This window comes from Cynocephalus volans, chromosome 6 (genome assembly GCF_027409185.1).
Source record: "Cynocephalus volans isolate mCynVol1 chromosome 6, mCynVol1.pri, whole genome shotgun sequence".
NCBI classification, from domain to species: Eukaryota; Metazoa; Chordata; class Mammalia; order Dermoptera; family Cynocephalidae; genus Cynocephalus; species Cynocephalus volans.
The window spans coordinates 17,833,177-17,853,759 of record NC_084465.1 but is presented as its reverse complement, the minus strand read 5'-3'; the positions used below and the strand labels follow the sequence as shown (position 1 = coordinate 17,853,759).

The following is a 20,583-nucleotide window of genomic DNA, read 5'->3' as shown; positions in this document are numbered from 1 at the left end:
AGAAAAGAAAAAGAAGGTGCAGGAGTTGAATAATTAACGTAAGTTGCAACTTAAAGGCTTTGCATTGTCAAGGCTATGCCTCCAGAAGCTATTTGTATTTTTTCTCTAAGTAGAGAAGAAAAGGAACCTAAGGGAAATAGGGAGAAGATGGAGACACAGTGGCTAAAGGAGAAGGAGGAGTTAAAATCTGCATCACATAAGGGTTGATTTCCCTAACTGTACACTGATGCGAATCTTTATATGTCTTCCTCTCTCACGATTTTAGTTTAATGATGAGAAAAAATTGATGAATTTTCATCAGAACCTTCAGGATATCACAGAAGATCAACTAAGTTTGGCCTCAATTCACTACATGCGATCTCACTACCAAGAAGCTATTGATATATATAAACGAATACTGCTAGATAACAGGTGTGTATCTACTTATGCCTACTCAAATCTCTTTTATTTTATTAGTTTCTTTTGTAACTAGTTTGGCTGAGGACCTAGTGTCTTTTGGATCTAGTACCACCATGTGTTCAAATCTGTTTCATTGATAATCTGTGAGAGCAAGAACTCCTTAGCCAGATGTGATGGCGCACACGTGTGTTCCCAGCTACGGGGGGGGGGGGGGGGGGGGGGCCTGAAACAGGAGGATCGCTGGAGCCCAGGAGTTCTGGGCTGTAGTGCACTATACCAGTCGGGTGTCTGCACTAAATTCAGAATCTTCATGGTAACCTCCCAGGAGCGGGGGACTGCCAGGTTGCCTAAAGAGAGGTGAACCGTCCCAGGTGTGAAATGGAGCAGGTCAAAACTCCCATGCTGCCTTACATATTGACATATTGTCTAGATTGTCTAGATCAGGCTTTCTCTACCTTTTTTTCATCATCAGTCTTCTAAGGAAACTTTTTAGACATCTTTTTTCCTCAGTTGCCTTCCCATGAAATTTTAATATACTGATAGGTAGGTTTAATATTCCTTATCTGAAATGCTTGGGACCAGGAGTGTTTTGGATTTTGGATTTTTTCAGATTTTGGAATATTTGCACGTACATAATGTGAAAACTTGAGGGTGGGTCCCAAGTCTAAACATGGAATTCATTTATGTTTTGTATACACCTTACATATAGCCTGGAGGTAATTTTATACAATATTTTTAAATAATTTTGTGCATGAAACAAGGTTTGGGTACATTGAACGATCAGAAAGCAAAAGTGTCACTATTAAGTTTCGGATTTTGGAGTATTTCAGATTTCTTATTTTCTGATTAGAGATGTTCAACCTGTATATACTGATATGTATATTATAATCTGTTTATGTACTATATGCCTATCTATGCTTTACACATAAAATGAGTGTGATTTTTTTTATCCCCCCATAAGAACCAATTTTTGCCCCTTTGCGGGGTGATATCATCCCTGTTGAAAATGCATGGTCTAGACATACTATCTCAGTGTTGTAGTTACATCATAGGTAACTTGCTCACAAAATTAGAAATAAACCATTCTGAAGAATTAACATTCCAACTTTATTACTGAACACTTGGCCTCTCTCTCCCATCCCCCAAATATGTCATCCACCTTCCTTCTCCCCTGTTTTGCATTGCCTTCCCAGTCTCCCACCTATTCCCATCTGCAGTCATCAAACCTCCTTGCTTTGTCTGTTCATCATCTGTGTGGTGTGTGCATATTTGTGTTTATGCTCAATTATTAGTGTATGTTAATTTTTCAGTATGAATGGCATGAACTTTTTCCTTATCTAGTTGTCATCTTTTACTCTACTTATATCAAAACACTCAAATATTAAAATGCAAAAAGAAAAAAATTCACTGATTATATCTTGCCTTTCTTCACAAGGCAAATTCATGAACTGTCCTCTTTGCCTTGTCCATTTGAGCTTTGTAGTTTGACAACATTTCTATAAAGTAGACAAATTGTTAACCCTTAATTCTTTCATCTAATAGGGAATACCTTGCCCTCAATGTTTACGTGGCCCTCTGCTACTACAAGCTGGATTATTATGATGTGTCTCAAGAAGTTCTGGCTGTTTACCTTCAGCAAATTCCCGATAGTACCATCGCACTCAATCTTAAGGCCTGTAATCATTTTCGCCTTTACAATGGCAAAGCAGCTGAGGTAGTGATGGAAATGTGTTTTTAATTTATTTAATTCTGATTTGAATTACTTTATACTTTCCAAGTTATTTATTAAACTCCATTATCTGTAACTCGTGATTGATATCCCTTTGTCATTACCAGTGTGATTCAATAAGAACCTAATTGCATAAATATTTATGTTTATCAGATATTCTAAGAATGTTGACTCTGAATTCTCTGTGTTGTATCTAATATATTGTAGATGATTTTACCTAAATGCCTTACATTAACTTAAATACGAGGGTATTTCAAAAAGCTCATGGAAGTATTCATATTATCTTTTAATTCTACTTACCCACAAACTTTTTGAAGTAACCTTGTATGTTTAAAACCAAATGCCTCAGCTTCTTCCTCTAAAGTATGTTTGTGGATCTGTAGTTGAATGTCACCAATATCTACCCAGCAAACCACATCAGAAACCTGGATTATCTGTCACTGTCTTCTCCTTTATTTCCTTGTAATCATCTAGCAGTTCCTATCACTTATATGTCCTAGGTATCTCTTTTATCTATCCCTTCTTCTCCTTTGCTGCTGCTCTAGTGTAGGAGTTTCTCACCTCTTATTTTGCCCTTTAAAGTTTTCCTGCCTCTACCCAGTCTTGTTGTTTTCAGTACGGCCATTGGATTTGTTCCACACACCATACTTTCTTACTTCCATAGCTTTGCATTCAACGTTCTGACTCCTGGAATGACTTCCTTCTTTCTCTGCTCAGTACACTTTAACTTCTCTATTAAGGTTACCCCAAGAGGCAAAAGTGGTGGATATTTTATAAATACTTAGAAACTGACCAACTTATAGATACCATGCAAAATCCTTTCTATTCATTATTTAATTTCCCTGACATGCCTGTTGATAAAAGCCGTTATAGCTCTCATTTTATAGGAAACTGAGAGAGCACAGGAGGCCATACATTGCACTTCCTTTTATTTTTTTTAACATGTTTTAAATATCATATAATTTTAATATGTTAAATAGCCTGTTATTTAATATATATACACCTGTACATATACATATACAAATATACATATGTAGATATAGGTAGAAACATAGATATGTAACAGAGAACATGTTCTATACTATATCTATATACAAATCTATAGATATAAATAGGTAGTTTTAGGTTAACACTATGAGGGAGCCACACTTGGAATTTACTTCCATGGCTATTACTTGAGTTGATATCAGAAGCTACCAAAATTTAAATGTAAAATTTCTGCATGTGTCAAAATTTAAAAATCCTACCATTGTCTAAAAAATGGTTCCAATTGGCATCATTCCACCTACAGTAGGGAAAGGAGAGAAGAAACTTAAACCAGCAAATTAACTATACCAAAGCAAAATTTATTGAGAAAATGTAATAGCAAGGAGCACTATTAACACACTTCACACTGACAGAAAATTTAACCTCCAAGTGAAACAGTGTTTAGTAGTTAGGAAGGGAGAGAGGGTAGGGGGTGGAAAGCACATGTCCTTAGCATATACCCAGATTCACATTTTGTGGCTCATGAAGATAAAGGTGCTCAGTTATGGCAAAACAAATGCCTGTCAAGTAAATTGCTTAGTATGCAATCGAGCAGTCCATTTATATATTATATAAAAAACATTCTTGGAGTAATAGTCATTTCACCTAAAGAGTCCCCTGAATCTGCCTAATTGGCTAGTGTTTCCAGCATTAGCAGTTTAATTTGATCTCTTTAAGAATTATTACCCTTTGGTAAGAACAAATAAAAGAAATATATTCTTGCCTTTCTACCTTGAATCAGTTTTGGGGACTTTGCCAATTTTGGTATAAGATCTAACCTATTAAATATTTACATTTTGTATGCATATGTTCTTTCCATAGTCTGATGGGGGTAGCATGGTTAACCAATATTCTATACACATAGAGTTGTCCAAGTCAGGACACCAGACTGCACTTCCCAACCCCAAAAGGCATGCTTTTTCCCTTGAAATTGTGTCAGTGTAGTTTACATATTGAGTTTATAATGTACTCTCACAGAGGATGGCTATGTTACATGTAAATTATGAAGTGCCCCTCCCCCCTTTTTTGGTAGCAATATATATAGTTCACATTTAATTACAATAATCTCATTAAGCCATTTAAAATCAGGTATTCTTCTAGTAACTTATATAACAGGGTTTATATGGTACAGTTCAGGCTTTCACAAACACCAATAGGGTTCTGCTCTTCTATAGTATGCTCGAAATAATCTGTAATGATTAACTTAATTCTTAAAGTACTTTGAGTACCTTGCCCAAGGTTACACAACTAATGCAAAAAGTGGCAAATTCAGGTCTCAGACCCTTGTGTATCTGACTCTAAAGCCCATAAACTTAACCACTAAATTTTACTGCAAATTTAGGTACACTTTCCTCTTTGCTCTTAATACATACACACACACACACACACACACACAGAGAAACACACACATATACTTGTATGTGTACATGTCTCCATCATCCTTATTATTTGGTAGTTGTTTAATTCAATCTAGACAGCTCATTGAGGGTTGGGACTAAGTCTTTTGGCATTTGTATCCCAGGACACAATGCATGTACAAAGTTGATGCCAACTGTGTATTGGTTGAATGAGAAATTAAAAGTATAGCTGACAAATTAAGAAGAATCACGCTTAAAGAAGGAGAAGGTGCAAAGGAGTAAACAAAGATAAGATTGAGGGAAGGCCATTGGATTTTTTACTAGAATTTCCTACATTTCCTACTCTGATTAGAACATTATTATCATTGGGACTTGAAGCTAGGTTGCAAGGACATGAGGAGTGAGTAAGTAATAATCCAGATTGGAAATTCTCATAAAGGATATGGCAGAAGGGATGACAAGTAGATGGTGAAGAAATACGAGTGGAAGCATCAAATGTAGCATGCTGGTAAAGGGAGGAGGAAGCTGCTGGTTTCAGAGGATAAAGCGTTGAAGAACTTCCCCCCAAACTGGGAAGGCCTCTAGAGTAGTGATTAAGAGCTTGAGTTTGGAATCAGACCCAAATTTCAATCCTGTCTTAGTAGCTATGTGACTTTTGATGAAATACTTAACCTCCTTAAACATCCTCTGTAAAATAGGGAAACTAATAGTACTGATTTATCGTAAGTTGTTGTGAAGGTTAAAAGATATGATCTATGTAAAGTGCTTAACTTCATATACATAGCAAACTCTCTGTAAATAATAGCAATTATCAAAGATTTAGTAGGCTGAAACATAGTCAAATAATTTCCTGGCCCAAGATCATATTCACTGATATTATCTCTTAAAAGCCTCTTTTGCTTTTTAAACCTAAATTATCTGTAATTATGTTATATTTAAAAGGATTAAGTTCTCTAATTAAAAGACAATGATTAGTAAAATAGAAAAGATGAAACCCTAATATATGCTTTAAAAAGGACAGAAAATTTGAACAGATGTTTTAGAAAAGTCATTTTCACTCTAACATAGATATCATGACCTATATCTCTATTTATCGATTTATTTTTAAACAGCTTTATTGAGATATAATTACATGCCATACAATTCACCCATTTAAAGTATACAATTCAATGGTTTTTAGTATATATACAGATTATATAGATCATCACCACAGTCAATATTTAGAACATTTCCATCATCTCAAAAAGAAATGCCAAATCCCTTAGCTATCAACTCCTATTCCTCCATTCCCCAGCTCCAGGAAACCACCAATCTACTACTGTCTCTATAATAATTTGCCTATTCCGTACTTTTCATAAAAATGGAATTATATAACATGTGGTCTTTTATGACTGGCTTCTTTTACACAGAATAATCTTTATAAGGTTCATTGTGTTGTAGCATATATCAGTACTTTATTCTTTTTTATGAACAAATAATATTTCATTGTATGCATATATATCACATTTTGTTTTTCCATTCATCAGCTGATGGCCATTTGGGTTGTTTCCAACCTTTTCCTATCATCACTAATGCTACTATAAACATTTTCATACAAGTTTTTGTTTGGGCGTATGTTTTCCATTTCTGTTTCGTTTCATTTCTGTTTCAGTTCTGTTTTCACATCATGGAGTGGAATTGCTGAGTCATAGGGTAACTCTATGCCAGGTAGTTTTCCAAAGTAACTGCACTATTTTACTTTCCCACCAGCAGTTTAAAAGGATTTTCATATCTCCACATCCTTGACAAAAGTTATTACTCTCTGACTTTTAGACTCTAACCATTCTAGTGGGTGTGAAGTAGAATCTCTTTGTGATTTTTATTTGCATTTCCCTGATAACTGATGATGTTGAGCGTGGTTTCATCAGCTTATGGGCCATTTGTATATGTTCTTTGTAGACATGTCTATTCAAGTTCTTTATCCATTTTTTTAATTGAGTTATTTGTCTTTTTATTATTGAGTTGCATCAGTTCTTTATATATTCTAGGTACAAGACCCTTATCAGATACATGAATTGCAAATAATTTCTCTCATTCTATGGGTTGTATTTTCATTTTCTTAATAGTATTTTTTGAAGCACAAAAGTTTTTAATTTTGATGAAATCAAATTTATTTATTTTTTCTTTGGTTGCTTGTGCTTTGGGTTCATATCTAAAAGTCCATTGCCAAATCCAAGGTCATGAAGATTGATACTGTGTTTTCCTCTAAGAGCTTTATAATTTTAGCTATTAGATTTAGCTAAAAGATTTATCTTTTATTCATTTTGAATTAATATTTGTATATGGTATGAGGTAAAAGTCCAACTTTATTCTTTTGCATGTGAACATTCAGTTGTCCCAACACCATTTGTTGAAGAGAATATTCTTTCCCCTATTGAATGGTCTTGGCACCCTTGAAAATCAGTTAATCTTAGATATATGGATTTATTTCTGGACTCTTACTATGGTTGCTTTGTAGCAAATTTTGAAATCAAGAAGTGTGAGTCCTCCTCATACTAGATAGTTCTGGCTACTCTGGTCCCTTGCGATTCAATACATTATGAATTTTAGAATCAGTTTGTCAGTTTCTACAGCAAACTCGGCTGAGATCCTGATAGGGAATACACTGAATCTGTTGATGAACTTGGGGATTATTGCTCTCTTAATATTGTCTTCCAATCAATGAACATGGAATGTTTTCCTATTTATTTGTCTTCTTTAATCTTTTTCAATAGTTTTGTAGTTTTCAGGGGACAAATTTTGTACTTTTGTTAAATTTATTACTAAATATTTTATTCTTTTTAATGCTATTGTAAATGAGATTTTTTAAAAATTTTATTATCAAATTGTTCATTCCAAGTGAATAGAAGTAGTATTGGCTTTTGTATATAGATCTTGTATCCTGCATCCTTGCTGAACTTGTTAATGAGCTTTCTTGTGGACTCTTTGGGATTTTCTATATATAGGATTGTGTTTTCTGTGAATAGGTAAAGTTTTACTCCTACCTTTCCAATCTAAATGCCTCATTTCGTTTTCTTGTCTAATTGCCCTTGCTAGAACCTCCAGTATAATGTTGAATAGAAGTGGTGAAAGCAGACATCCTTATCTTGTTCTTGATGTTAGGTGAAAGGCATCCAGTCTTTCCCCAGTAGGTAAAATTTTAGCTGTGGATTTTTTATAAACGTTCTTTCTCAGGTGAAGGAAGTTCCTTTCTGTTCCTAGTTTTTAAATGTTTTTATTATGAAAGGGTTTTAGGTTTTGTAATCTGCTTTTTTGTGTGTCCTTTGAGATGATCATGTAGTTTTTGTTTTTTTATTCTATTGATATGTTATACTCCATAAATTGATTTTCTAATGTTAAACCACCCTTGTATTCCTGGGATAAATCTCACTTGGTCATGCTGTATAATCCTTTTAATATAATTCTGGATCTTTTTGTTTGTTTTGTTCTATTTTGGTTTTGAGGATTATTGTGTCTATATTTTGGATTTTGTTGTGATGTCTTTTCTGGTTTTGGTGTCAGCGTAACACTGCCCACATAAATATGACTTGAGAAGTGTTCCTTCCTCTTCTATTCCTTGGAAGAGTTTGTAAGGAATTGGTATTAATCTTCTTTAAATGTTTGGTAGAATTAAGCTGTGAATCCATCTGGACGTGGGTTCTTTGGTGGTAATTTTTGATTATCAGTTCAATTTCTTTTTTTGTTACAAGTCTATTCAGACTATTTCTTCTTGAGTCAGTTTTGGTAGTTTGTGTCTTTCTAGGAATTTGTTCTTTTAATCTAAGTTATCTAATTTATTGCTATATAGCTGTTCACAGTATTCCTCTGTAATCCTTTTTATTTCTGTAAGGCTGGTAGTTATATCCCCTCTTTAATTTCTGATTCTGGTAATTTGAGTCTTTTTTCTTTCTTTTTTGGTCAAATTACCTAAAAGTTTTGCTGATCTTTTCAAAGAGCCAGCTTTTGCTTTTATTGACTTTCTCTATTGTTCTTCTAGTCTCTATTTAATTGATTTGTGCTCTAATCTTTATTTTTCTCTTCTGCTTGCTTTAGGTTTAGTTTTCTTTTCTTTTTCCAGTGTCTTAAGGTTAGGTTATTAATTTGTGATCTTTCTTACTTTCTTTTTTAATATAGGCAGTATAAAATTCCTTCCAAGCACTGCTTTAACTGTATCCCATAAATTTTATGTTAGGTGTTCACTTTCATTTCTCAAAGTATTTTCTTTATTATTATTATTTATTTATTAAGACTATTCATGAGATACAAAGCTGATTGTCCCCCCTCCTGCTCATGATGTGAGGGCCAGATTCATACCGGGGGCATATCCATTACCAGAAATTACTTTTGTACCCTTTGTCCCCTCCCAATTATCCCCCAACCTCCCTCCCCCTCCCCCTCTCCCCTCCACTCCTATTCGTAGCCCTAGGAATGTTCCCTCCCTCTGTTGGATCAGGCACTACTGTGGTCTTTCTTTCCTGCCTTCCTTTCTCTCTTAGCTCCCACATATGAGTGAGCACATGCGGTATTTATCCCCCTGTGCTTTGCTTCTTTCACTCAACATAAGTTTCTTCTTTGACCCATTTATTCTTTAGGTGTATGTTGTTTATTTCCTTTTTTTTTTCTTTTATATATAAGTCTATAATCTACCTGGAATTGATTTTTGAGTAGGCTGTGAGGCAGAGGTCAAATTTAATTTTTTTTCATAAGAATAACTCATTGTCCCAGAACTATTTATTGAAAAGATCGTTCTTTTCTGATATCTTTAAAAAATAATTTCAGTGTCTATATATCTGTTTTTGAGCCCTCTATTCTATTCTATTGATCATTTGTCTATCCCTACTCTTAGTACCACACTCCGTTAATTACTACAGCTTTATAATTTTACAAATTTTCATGTATAGTGGTTCTAGCAAGTTTTGCCATCTTATTGTCATTCTTCAAGAGTGTCTTAGCTATTCTTGGCTCTTTATGTTTCAATATGAATTATAAAACAAACTTTTCAAATCCAAACACACAAATAAAGCTGTTGGGATTTTAATTGGGATTTCATTGAATCCATAGATGAATTTGGGGATAATTGACATCTTTACATTGTCTTTAAAGCTGTGAATATGGTATCTTTTTCCATTTATTTAGATCTTTAATTTCTTTCAGTCAAGTTATTATTATTATTATTATTATTATTATTATTATTGATCCTTTTTCATGTTGGTTAATTTGTTTCTAGGAACTTGATATTGTGTATCCTATTGTAACTAGTATCTTATTTTAAATTTCAGTTTTTGACTGTGTTTGTAGCTGGTATATAGAACTATGATAGGTATTTTTGTTTTTGTTCTTCAGTTTGAAAACAATCACTGTTTATTAACTGACCAGATTACAAAAACAATTATGGTAGACACTTTAGTTCATCCTTCTGATAAGTGTGTTGATCTGGTCTTCCCTGATGCCAGCATCTCCACCTTCTACCTGGGTGGTTGGTCTTTTTCTTCATTCCACCTGTGGAGAAGATAATCTGAAGGGCCACAGTATAGATCTCATGAATCAGATCTTTCATGCAGATGATGCCATATTTACCAAGAAATCAAGCAATAAAAGTGTTATCTGCCAAGGCAATTCACTTCTTACTTATTTTATCATAACTACACTTGGAAATCAGTTTATTTATTGAGTTCAGGAATGGGTACTCCCATGCTGTATATGGTTTCACAGTCCTCACCATGTTAACTGAAACCTTGTTGAGCTTAACAAAGGTGCTGTTGAAGCTCTGGTGAGGCGAAAGAGCTGGAACATCCTTCTGACCTTTGGGCCCACAACATTTATGTCTCTGATCCTGTTGACAAATGCCAATTTGGGTTTCATAGGTACATAGAAGTTGCTAGCTTTTCTGGACACCCAAGTCACTCAAATCTCAGTTATGTATATCTGCGTATATTCCTTGTGATACTGCTTAGCTTTTTTATAGGTAAGCTTCCTTTGTGCCTTTTGAAGCATCTTTTGGGCAGACTTCTTTTTAGGTGTTTGATCTTTAGCTCTGTGAGATTCCTTCACTTTTTCTTAAGGGTTTCTGGCAAAGCAGGAACCTTTTTCTTCTCTGTGATACCTGGCATGATTCCAGCTGCAAAAGAGGAAGTTCTATGGCAGATTTTTTAATTGACCTTGCATCTAACAATCTTGCTAGGTTCTCTTACTTTTTAAAATTACATTAAATTACATTTTAAAAATTGCATTTCGAGGGCCTGTCCATGGCTCATTTGGGAGAGTGTGGTGCTGATAACACCAAGGCCATGGGTTCGGATCCCTATATAGGGAGGGCCGGTTGGCTCACTTGGGAGAGCGTGGTTCTGACAACACCAAGTCAAGGGTTAAGATCCCCTTACCGGTCATCTTTTAGGAAAAATAAATAAATAAATAAATAAAAATTACATCACAAAATTTAATTTAATTGACAAATAAAAATTGTCTTTTTTTTTTTTTTTTCCCAGGGAATATTATTAGTGCTCTTGATGCTACATCGAGGTATTAGGTTTCGGCAGGCCATGGAGGGTCCTCGCTTGCACTACCAGTTTCCATTACTCTCATTTCACGTTTAGCACATGGCAGCTCTGCCCACAGGTTTAGAAAAGTCAGAGAGCATGATGATTCGACAGGGCCTTGGAGCCAGACTCACCCGGCACGGCTCCCACTTTTGCACTCACTAGCTCTGCATCCTTGAGCAGGTTAGATTCACATTGTACAAATGTGAATGCTTAGAGACTCAGCGTTCACGTCTGTAAAGCAAGGATCATAGTGCCTGTCTCGAAGGATCTGTGAAAGGTTGAATAGTATCAGTATGTAGCAGGCAGCACAGAGCCTGGCTCATTGTGCATATTTTTTAAATGATAATCCCTCCTATTACTAATAGTATTATGATTACAAGACAAATCATTTAACGAGGGATTGGTTCACAAACTGAGATTACAGGGGAAACTAGAAAAATCTCTAAGGAATTCTAAGATTCTTTTTTGTTTGTTTTCTAAAGTTCATTAAATCTCATTTACAGCAAACCTGAGGAGCTATTTCCTGGTGTTCTCTGATGTATTAATTAGTTTGCCCCAGCCCTTCTTTCATTCCCCACTGCCTCCTTCTCCCTATTCAGAGGACAGATGTTATTGACCTTCCTCCTCGCCCATCAGGAAACCTCACTGCCTTCTAATCGGAATCACGAACCATCTTTCTACCTATATTTATTTATTTTTTTAAGTTTTATTTTGTCGATATACATTGTGGCTGATTATTGCTCCCCATCACCAAAACCTTCCTCCCTTCTCCCTCCCCTCTCCCCCCCAACAATGTCCTTTCTGTTTGCTTGTCGTATCAACTTCAAGTAGTTGTGGTTGTTATATATTCTCCCCCCCCCCCCGGTTTTTGTGTGTGTGTGTGTGTGTGTGTGAATTTATATATTAATTTTTAGCTCCCACCAATCAGTGAGAACATGTGGTATTTCTCTTTCTGTGCCTGACTTGTTTCACTTAATATAATTCTCTCAAGGTCCATCCATGTTGTTGCAAATGGCAGTATTTCATTCGTTTTTATAGCTGAGTAGTATTCCATTGTGTAGATGTACCATATTTTCCGTATCCACTCATCTGATGATGGACATTTGGGCTGGTTCCAACTCTTGGCTATTGTAAAGAGTGCTGCAATGAACATTGGGGAACAGGTATACCTTCGACTTGATGATTTCCATTCCTCTGGGTATATTCCCAACAGTGGGATAGCTGGGTCGTATGGTAGATCTATCTGCAATTGTTTGAGGAACCTCCACACCATTTTCCATAGAGGCTGCACCATTTTGCAGTCCCACCAACAATGTATGAGAGTTCCTTTTTCTCCGCAACCTCGCCAGCATTTATCGTTCAGGGTCTTTTGGATTTTAGCCATCCTAACTGGGGTTAGATGGTATCTCAATGTAGTTTTGATTTGCATTTCCCAGATGCTGAGTGATGTTGAGCATTTTTTCATATGTCTGTTGGCCATTTGTATATCTTCCTTAGAGAAATGCCTACTTAGCTCTTTTGCCCATTTTTTAATTGGGTTGCTTGTTTTCTTCTTGTAAAGTTGTTTGAGTTCCTTATATATTCTGGATATTAATCCTTTGTCTGATGTATATTTTGCAAATATTTTCTCCCACTCTGTTGGTTGTCTTTTAACTCTGTTAATTGTTTCTTTTGCTGTGCAGAAGCTTTTTAGTTTGATATAATCCCATTTGTTTATTTTTCCTTTGGTTGCCCGTGCTTTTGGGGTCATATTCATGAAGTCTGTGCCCAGTCCTGTTTCCTGAAGTGTTTCTCCTATGTTTTCTTTAAGAAGTTTTATTGTTTCAGGGTGTATATTTAAATCCTTAATCCATTTTGAGTTGATTTTAGTATACGGTGAGAGGTATGGATCTAGTTTCATTCTCCTGCATATGGATATCCAGTTATCCCAGCACCATTTGCTGAAGAGGCAGTCCCTTCCCCAGTGAATAGGCTTGGTGCCTTTGTCAAAGATCAGATGGCAGTAAGTGTGTGGGTTGATTTCTGGATTCTCTATTCTATTCCATTGGTCAGTGTGTCTGTTTTTATGCCAGTACCATACTGTTTTGGTTATTATAGCTTTGTAGTATAGCTTAAAGTCAGGTAGTGTTATGCCTCCAGCTTTATTTTTTTGCTCAGCATTGCTTTGGCTATGCGTGGTCTTTTATTGTTCCATATAAATGTCTGGATAGTTTTTTCCATTTCTGAGAAAAATGTCTTTGGAATTTTGATGGGGATTGCATTGAATTTGTATATCACTTTGGGTAGTATGGACATTTTCACTATGTTGATTCTTCCAATCCAAGAGCATGGAATATCTTTCCATCTTCTTGTATCCTCTCTAATTTCTCTCAGCAGTGGTTTGTAGTTCTCATGATAGAGATTTTTCACCTCCTTAGTTAACTCAATTCCTAAGTATTTTATTTTTTTGGTGGCTATTGTAAATGGGCAGGCTTTCTTGATTTCTCGTTCTGCATGTTCACTATGGGAGAAAAGAAATGCTACTGATTTTTGTGTGTTGATTTTGTATCCTGCTACTGTGCTGAAGTCATTTATCAATTCCAACAGTTTTTTTGTAGAGGTTTTAGGCTGTTCGATATATAGGATCATGTCATCTGCAAACAGGGACAGTTTGACTTCATCTTTTCCAATCTGGATGCCCTTTATTTCCTTCTCTTCTCTGATTGCTCTGGCTAGTACTTCCAACACTATGTTGAATAGGAGTGGTGAGAGTGGGCATCCTTGTCTAGTTCCTGTTCTTAAAGGAAAAGCTTTTAGCTTTTCCCCATTCAGGATGATATTGGCAGTGGGTTTGGCATATATGGCTTTAATTATGTTGAGATATTTTCCCTGTATACCTAACTTATAGAGGGTCTTTGTCATGAATGAGTGCTGAACTTTATCAAATGCTTTTTCAGCATCTATAGAGATGATCATATGGTCCTTGTGTTTGAGTTTATTCGTATGGTGTATCACATTTATTGATTTGCGTATGTTGAACCAACCTTGCATCCCTGGGATGAATCCCACTTGATCGTGGTGAATAATTTTACGTATGTGTTGCTGTATTCTGTTTGCTAGTATTTTAGTGAGGATTTTTGCATCTATATTCATCAAGGATATCGGCCTGTAGTTTTCTTTTTTGGTTATGTGTTTACCTGGTTTTGGTATCAGGATGATGTTTGCTTCATAGAATGAGTTTGGGAGATTTGCGTCCGTTTCAATCTTTTGGAATAGTTTGTAAAGAATTGGTGTCAATTCCTGTTTGAATGTTTGGTAAAATTCTGCTGTGAATCCATCTGGTCCTGGGCTTTTCTTTGTTGGGAGCCTTCTGATAACAGCTTCAATCTCCTTTATTGTTATTGGTCTGTTCAAATTTTCTACGTCTTCACAGTTCAGTTTTGGGAGCTTGTGTGTGTCCAGAAATTTATCCATTTCCTCCAGATTTTCAAATTTGTTGGCGTATAGTTGTTTATAGTAGTCTCGAATGATTCCTTGTATTTCAGATGTATCAGTTGTAATATCGCCTTTTTCATTTCTAATTTTGGTTATTTGAATCTTCTCTCTTCTTTTTTTTGTTAGCCATGCTAATGGTTTGTCAATTTTATTTATCTTTTCAAAAAACCAACTTTTTGATTCGTTGATCTTTTGAATTGTTTTTTGGTTTTCAATTTCATTCAGTTCTGCTCTGATCTTAATGATTTCTTTCCGTCTGCTAACTTTAGGTTTGGATTGTTCTTGTTTTTCTAGTTCTTTAAGGTGAAGTGTTAGGTTGTTCACTTGCCATCTTTCCATTCTTCTGAAGTGAGCATTTAATGCAATAAATTTCCCCCTCAATACTGCTTTTGCAGTATCCCACAGATTTTGGTATGATGTATCATTGTTCTCATTAGTTTCAATAAATTTTTTGATTTCCTGCTTGATTTCTTCTTGGACCCATATGTCATTAAGTAGAATGCTGTTTAATTTCCATGTGTTTGTATAGTTTCCAGAGTTTCGTTAGTTATTAATTTCTAGTTTTAATCCATTGTGGTCTGAGAAGATACATGGGATAATTCCAATTTTTTTGAATTTATTGAGACTTGATTTGTGACCTAATATGTGATCTATCCTGGAGAATGATCCATGTGCTGATGAGAAGAATGAATATTCTGAGGTTGTTGGGTGGAATGTTCTGTAGATATCTGCCAGTTCCAATTGGTCTAGAGTCTTGTTTAGATCTTGTGTTTCTCTACTGATTCTTTGCCTAGATGATCTGTCTAATATTGACAGTGGGGAGTTCAGGTCCCCTGCTATTATGCTTTGGTGTCTATTTCCTTCTTTAGGTCTAATAGAGTTTGTTTTATAAATCTGGCTGCTCCAACATTGGGTGCGTACATATTTATGATTGTTATGTCTTCTTGATGGATCAGTCCTTTTATCATTAAGTAGTGTCCCTCATTGTCTCTTTTTATGGTTTTTAGTTTAAAGTCTATTTTGTCAGATATAAGAATAGCTACTCCTGCTCGTTTTTCTTTTCTGTTTGCATGGTAAATCTTTTTCCATCCTTTCACTCTTAGTCTGTGTGAATCTTTATGGGTGAGGTGGGTCTTTTGTAGGCAGCATATAGTTGGGTCCTCCTTTTTGATCCAGTCAGCCAATCTGTGTCTTTTGATTGGGGAATTTAAGCCTTTTACATTAAGAGTTGTTATTGAAAGGTGTTGATTTATTCCTAGCATTTTATTGGTTGTTTGGTTGTCTTAGGTCTCTTTTGTTCCTTGCTTTCTGATTTACTGTTTGGTTTCTGTGTTTGTTGGTTGCTTAGGTTGTAGATAGTGTTTTTGTTTGTTTGTTTTCTCTTCATGGATGCCATTTTTATTATACTAGTGGGTATTGATTTTTCTTGGGTTTTTATGGCAGTGGTAGTTATTTTTCAGGATCCAAACCCAATACTCCCTTGAGAATTTCTTGTAAGGGTGGTCGTGTGGTAGTGAACTCTCGCAGTTTTTGTTTGTCTGAGAAATATACTATTTGCCCTTCATTTCGGAAGGATAGCCTTGCAGGGTAGAGTATTCCTGGCTGGCAATCTTTGTCTTTTAGTATTTTGAAAATATCATCCCATTCCTTTCTAGCTTTTAGAGTTTGTGATGAGAAGTCTGATGTTAGCCTGATTAGGGCTCCCTTATAGGTGATTTGACGCTTCTCTCTTGCAGCTTTTAAGATTCTCTCTTTGTCTCTGAGTTTTGCCAATTTGACTATGACATGTCTTGGAGAAGGTCTTTTTGGGTTGAATACGTTTGGAGATCGTTGAGCTTCCTGGATCTGAAGATCTGTGATTTTTCCTATACCTGGGAAGTTTTCTGCAACTATTTTGTTGAATATGTTTTCAATGGAATCTCCATTTTCCTCCCCTTCTGGAATACCCATGACTCAGATATTTGAGCGCTTGAGGTTGTCTGATATCTCTCTCAGATTTTCTTCAATGTCCTTGATTCTTTTTTCTTTCTTCTTGTCTGCTTGTGTTATTTCAAACAGCCCATCTTCAAGTTCAGAGGTTCTCTCTTCAACTTCGACAAGCCTGCTGGTTAAACTCTCCGTTGTGTTTTTTATTTCGCTGAATAACTTCTTCAGTTCAGCAAGTTCTGCTACATTTTTTTTCAGGACATTGATTTCCTTGTACATTTCCTCTTTCAGATCCTGTATACTTTTCCTCGTTTCATCATGATGTCTAGCTGAGTTTTCTTGTATCTCATTCAGTTTCCTTAGAATTATCACTCGAAATTCCTTGTCAGTCATCTCGAGGGCTTCTTGTTCTATAGGATCTAGAGTTTGAGATTTATTAACTTTTGGTGGTGTACTTTCTTGATTTTTTGTATTTCTGGTATCTTTTTTTTGGTGTTTATTCATTGTGGCAGGGGGTTTCACAGACCACTGGTTTGAGACTGATGATTAACTAGGATGTTGCTGTGGTTGCCAATTTCGTATGGCTACCTCTGTGACTGCTCAGTTGGCCTCTAGTGCCTTGTGTGTGTGGTTGCCTCGGGTCTTGGGCTTCTCCGGGGAGCCACCTTTCTGGTCAGCTTGGACTCTGCTGGGCTGGTGGATCACGTACCACAAGGTTTGTGATCTCTGTTGAGCTTTCACTTCTTGTGCAGGACTTCTCCCTGTTCCCTGTGCTCAGGCCCAGGCTGATGGATAGTGCAGTGGCGCCCCCACCGGGTGTGTGTTTTCTGTCAAGTCTCCGCCTCCCAGGTCCCACGTCTCCCCACTCTGTGGGCACTGTGCTGGGCTGGGGCGTGTCTTCTGCAACCCTCGTCTATCAGCTGGGCCTTCAAGACCCTGCTCGGCACCACCTCGCCCAGGAAGTCTACCAGGTTTCTGCTAGGCACAGACGACCGGTCTCTCTGGGTGCCTTTGTAGCACTGTGTAGATCTCTTTCGGGGCTTGTTCACCTTTGTATCCCCCCAGCATAGACCAAATCTAGCGCCCACCTGCAGCCTGCTTTCCGGCAGGTTCAAGTGGACCTGGGAACTTTCCTACCACGCTATTCCCAACCAGAAATTGGTTAGGCTTTTTTCCGAACTGGTGGCTGTAGAGATGGTATCTGCCTCCCAGTAACAGGAAGTTTACTGCGGGCCGGAGTCCAGGGTGTGGTGGAGTGACAGTCGGCCCGCCCGTACTTCCTTGCCCTCCCGACACTGGCTGGGGACTCCCCCCGCCACCAGCCCCTCCAGAGAACCGTGCGGAGGGAGTGGGAGGAGAGGCCAGTCCGCAGGCTCCGGAAAGCCCCGCGCCAGGCCAAGCAAGTGGGAGGGCTCCGTCATGGCCGAGCCGGGCGGGGCTGCGAGCACCTGGGAAAATGGAGGCAGCTCCGGGGCGGTGAGTGGCCTGGTGGTGCAGGCGGGAGTCCGGTGGGCGTAATCCCCCCCGAACAGATCTGAGCCCGGGGTCACTCACAGGGTTGTGCCAGGTCAGGTGTTCACTCTCTGTCTCTGGTTTGTCGTCTTCCCTGTTCTCGGCCGCTGCCGCCTCAGGCTGTTCAGTCGCGGCGTGGCTGGGGCGCTCCCAGGAATCTTCTTTAATGCCGGCCTGAAACCTCGAATCCTGAGTAGGGCAGCTGGCCGCCTTCAGCGCGGCCCCGGCCTCCGGGATCCTGGCTGCATCCACAGCAGCCCTGGCGCCGTGTTCCCTGTTTCGAGACTCGCTTTTGCAGCTAAGAAACAGTTCTTTTCCTGCTCCACACTTCAAAGCTGTTGCCTGTAAATGAGGCAGCCTCTGCTGCCAGGGGCAAAGTGGCGGTCACCCCCCACGACCAGCCAGCAGCTGTGGTCCTCCCTTAAGAGATGGCAAGAGGAAGGTCCACAAGTTTCCCGGCTGCCTGAGGCCCAGTGGCCGCCTTTTCCACCTCAGCTACTCCGCACCAACCACCGCAGCCACCGCCATCTTGAAACTCCTTTCTACAGTTTCTAAGGCTAGGAAATCCAAAGTCCGTCTGGTGGTGGCGACGATGACTAAGGGTCTCACATCAGCAGGGTAGATCACTGACAAAACCACAATGAGCTTCTCAAGGGCTACGGCTGTGGTCTAGCACTTCCTCCTCCTCCTCGTGGCCATGAGGTCAGACATAAGCACGGTTTTACGTAGGAATTCCAAAGGTGTTCTCTTTCCTTCTGTTGGTGTGCTGTGGAAAGCTTTTTGTATCTGACAGATGTAAAGATCACTTGTAAGCTTTAATTTCAAGAGTGACTGAAAGTTAAAGGTGGTATTAAATTCAGGCAGGCAAACAATTCACCAGAATCCACCCACTGAGATGTAAACTGATCCAAAGAAGTGTTTCTTCTGTTTTCATTCTGCTCCACCTTGCGACTCAAAAATTGTCTTTTTATGGCATATAACATGATGTTTTGAAATATACATTGTGGAATAGCTAAATCAAGCTAATTATGCATTACCCACATACTTATTTTTTTGTGGTAAGAATACTTGAAATCTATTCTCTTAGCAGTTTTCAAGTATACAATACATTGTTATTAACTATACACACCATGTTGTACAATAGACCTCTTGAACTTATTTCTTTTATCTAACTGAAATTTTGTGTCCTTTGGCTAAAATCTCTCCAGTCTCCGCTCTTTTTGCCTCAGACCTTGGTAACCACCATTCTATTCTCTGCTTCTGTGAGTCTGACTTTTTTAGATTTCACATGCAAGTGAGATCATGTGCCTGTCTTACTGTGCCTGGCTTATTTTATTTAACATAGTGTCCTCCAGGTTTATCCATGTTGTTGCAAATGACAGGATTTTCTTTTTTTTTAAGGCTTAATAGTATGCCATTGCACACATATACCACATTTTCTTTATACATTCATTGTTGATGACTACTTATGTTGCTTCCATATTTTGGCTATTGTGAATGATGCTGCAGTAAACATGGGAGTGCAGCTATCTCTTCAACATACTGATTTTATTTCTGTTGGATATATATACCCAGTAGTGAGATTGCTGGATTATATGGTAATTTCATTTTTAATTTTTTTTTTTTAAGGTGACCGGTAGGGGGATCTTAACCCTTGACTTGGTGTTGTCAGCTCCACGCTCTCCCAAGTGAGCCAATCAGCCATCGCTATATAGGGATCTGAACCCGTGTCCTTGGTGTTATCAGCACCACACTCTCCCGAGTGAGCTACGGGCCGGCCCCTCATTTTTAATATTTTGAGGAAACTTTATACTGTTTTCCATATGGCTGTACTAATTTACATTCCCACCAATAGTGCACAAGTGTTCCTTTTTCTCCACATCCTTGCCAACACTTGTTATCTTTTATTTGATAATAGCCATTTTAACCTGTATGAGGTGATATCTCATTGTGATTTTAATTTGCATTTCCTTGATGATTATTCATGTTGAGCATTTTTTCATATACCTGTTGGTCATTACTATGCCTTCTTTTGAGAAATCTCTTATTAATTCTCATAATTGATCTGTAAATTCCTTTGGATTATATATAAGCAATTGTATCATCATTTTATGTATTCCTTTCTAACTCTTTAGAATTTTATTCTTTTTCTTGCCTTACTGCACTAGCTAGGTCCTCTGGAGCAGTGTTGCATATTTGGAACATCCTTGTATTTTTTCTATCTCAAAGTGAAAGTTTTTGATATTTCATCATTAAGTATGATGTTTAATGTACATTTTTAAAGATATCCTTTATCGGATTTAGAAATTCCCTTCTAGTGTTAGTTTGCTGAGATGTTTTATAATGATCAACTGTTGAATTATTACAACATCCTGCATTCTGCGTTTATTGTGATGATTATATAATTTTCCCCTTACTCTATTATTGTGACAAATTACATTGAAATATTTTCTATTGTTAAATCAACTTCACACTAGAATAAACTCAGTATTATCATAGATTTTTCTGTTTACAAATCACTTTACATATCTTTTACGTATCTTTTAAATATCATGTAATATTTTTGTATCAATACTTATAAGTTTGATTGGCCTATAATTTG

At 37.3% G+C, this 20,583-nt stretch overlaps 1 protein-coding gene and 1 pseudogene across 1 annotated transcript in view; one reads left to right on the top strand and one right to left on the bottom strand.

The window, feature by feature from the left end:
• The window catches only part of IFT56 (intraflagellar transport 56), a 59,521-nt gene that overhangs the window by 13,594 nt on the left and 25,344 nt on the right, over positions 1–20,583 (top strand). Inside the window, exons 6-7 of the mRNA XM_063100146.1 lie at positions 266–411; positions 1,942–2,113. Coding sequence (XP_062956216.1) covers positions 266–411; positions 1,942–2,113 — 318 coding nt within the window. The remainder of the gene's footprint in view (positions 1–265; positions 412–1,941; positions 2,114–20,583) is intronic.
• On the bottom strand, positions 9,934–14,749 carry LOC134380768 (large ribosomal subunit protein uL30-like; annotated as a pseudogene).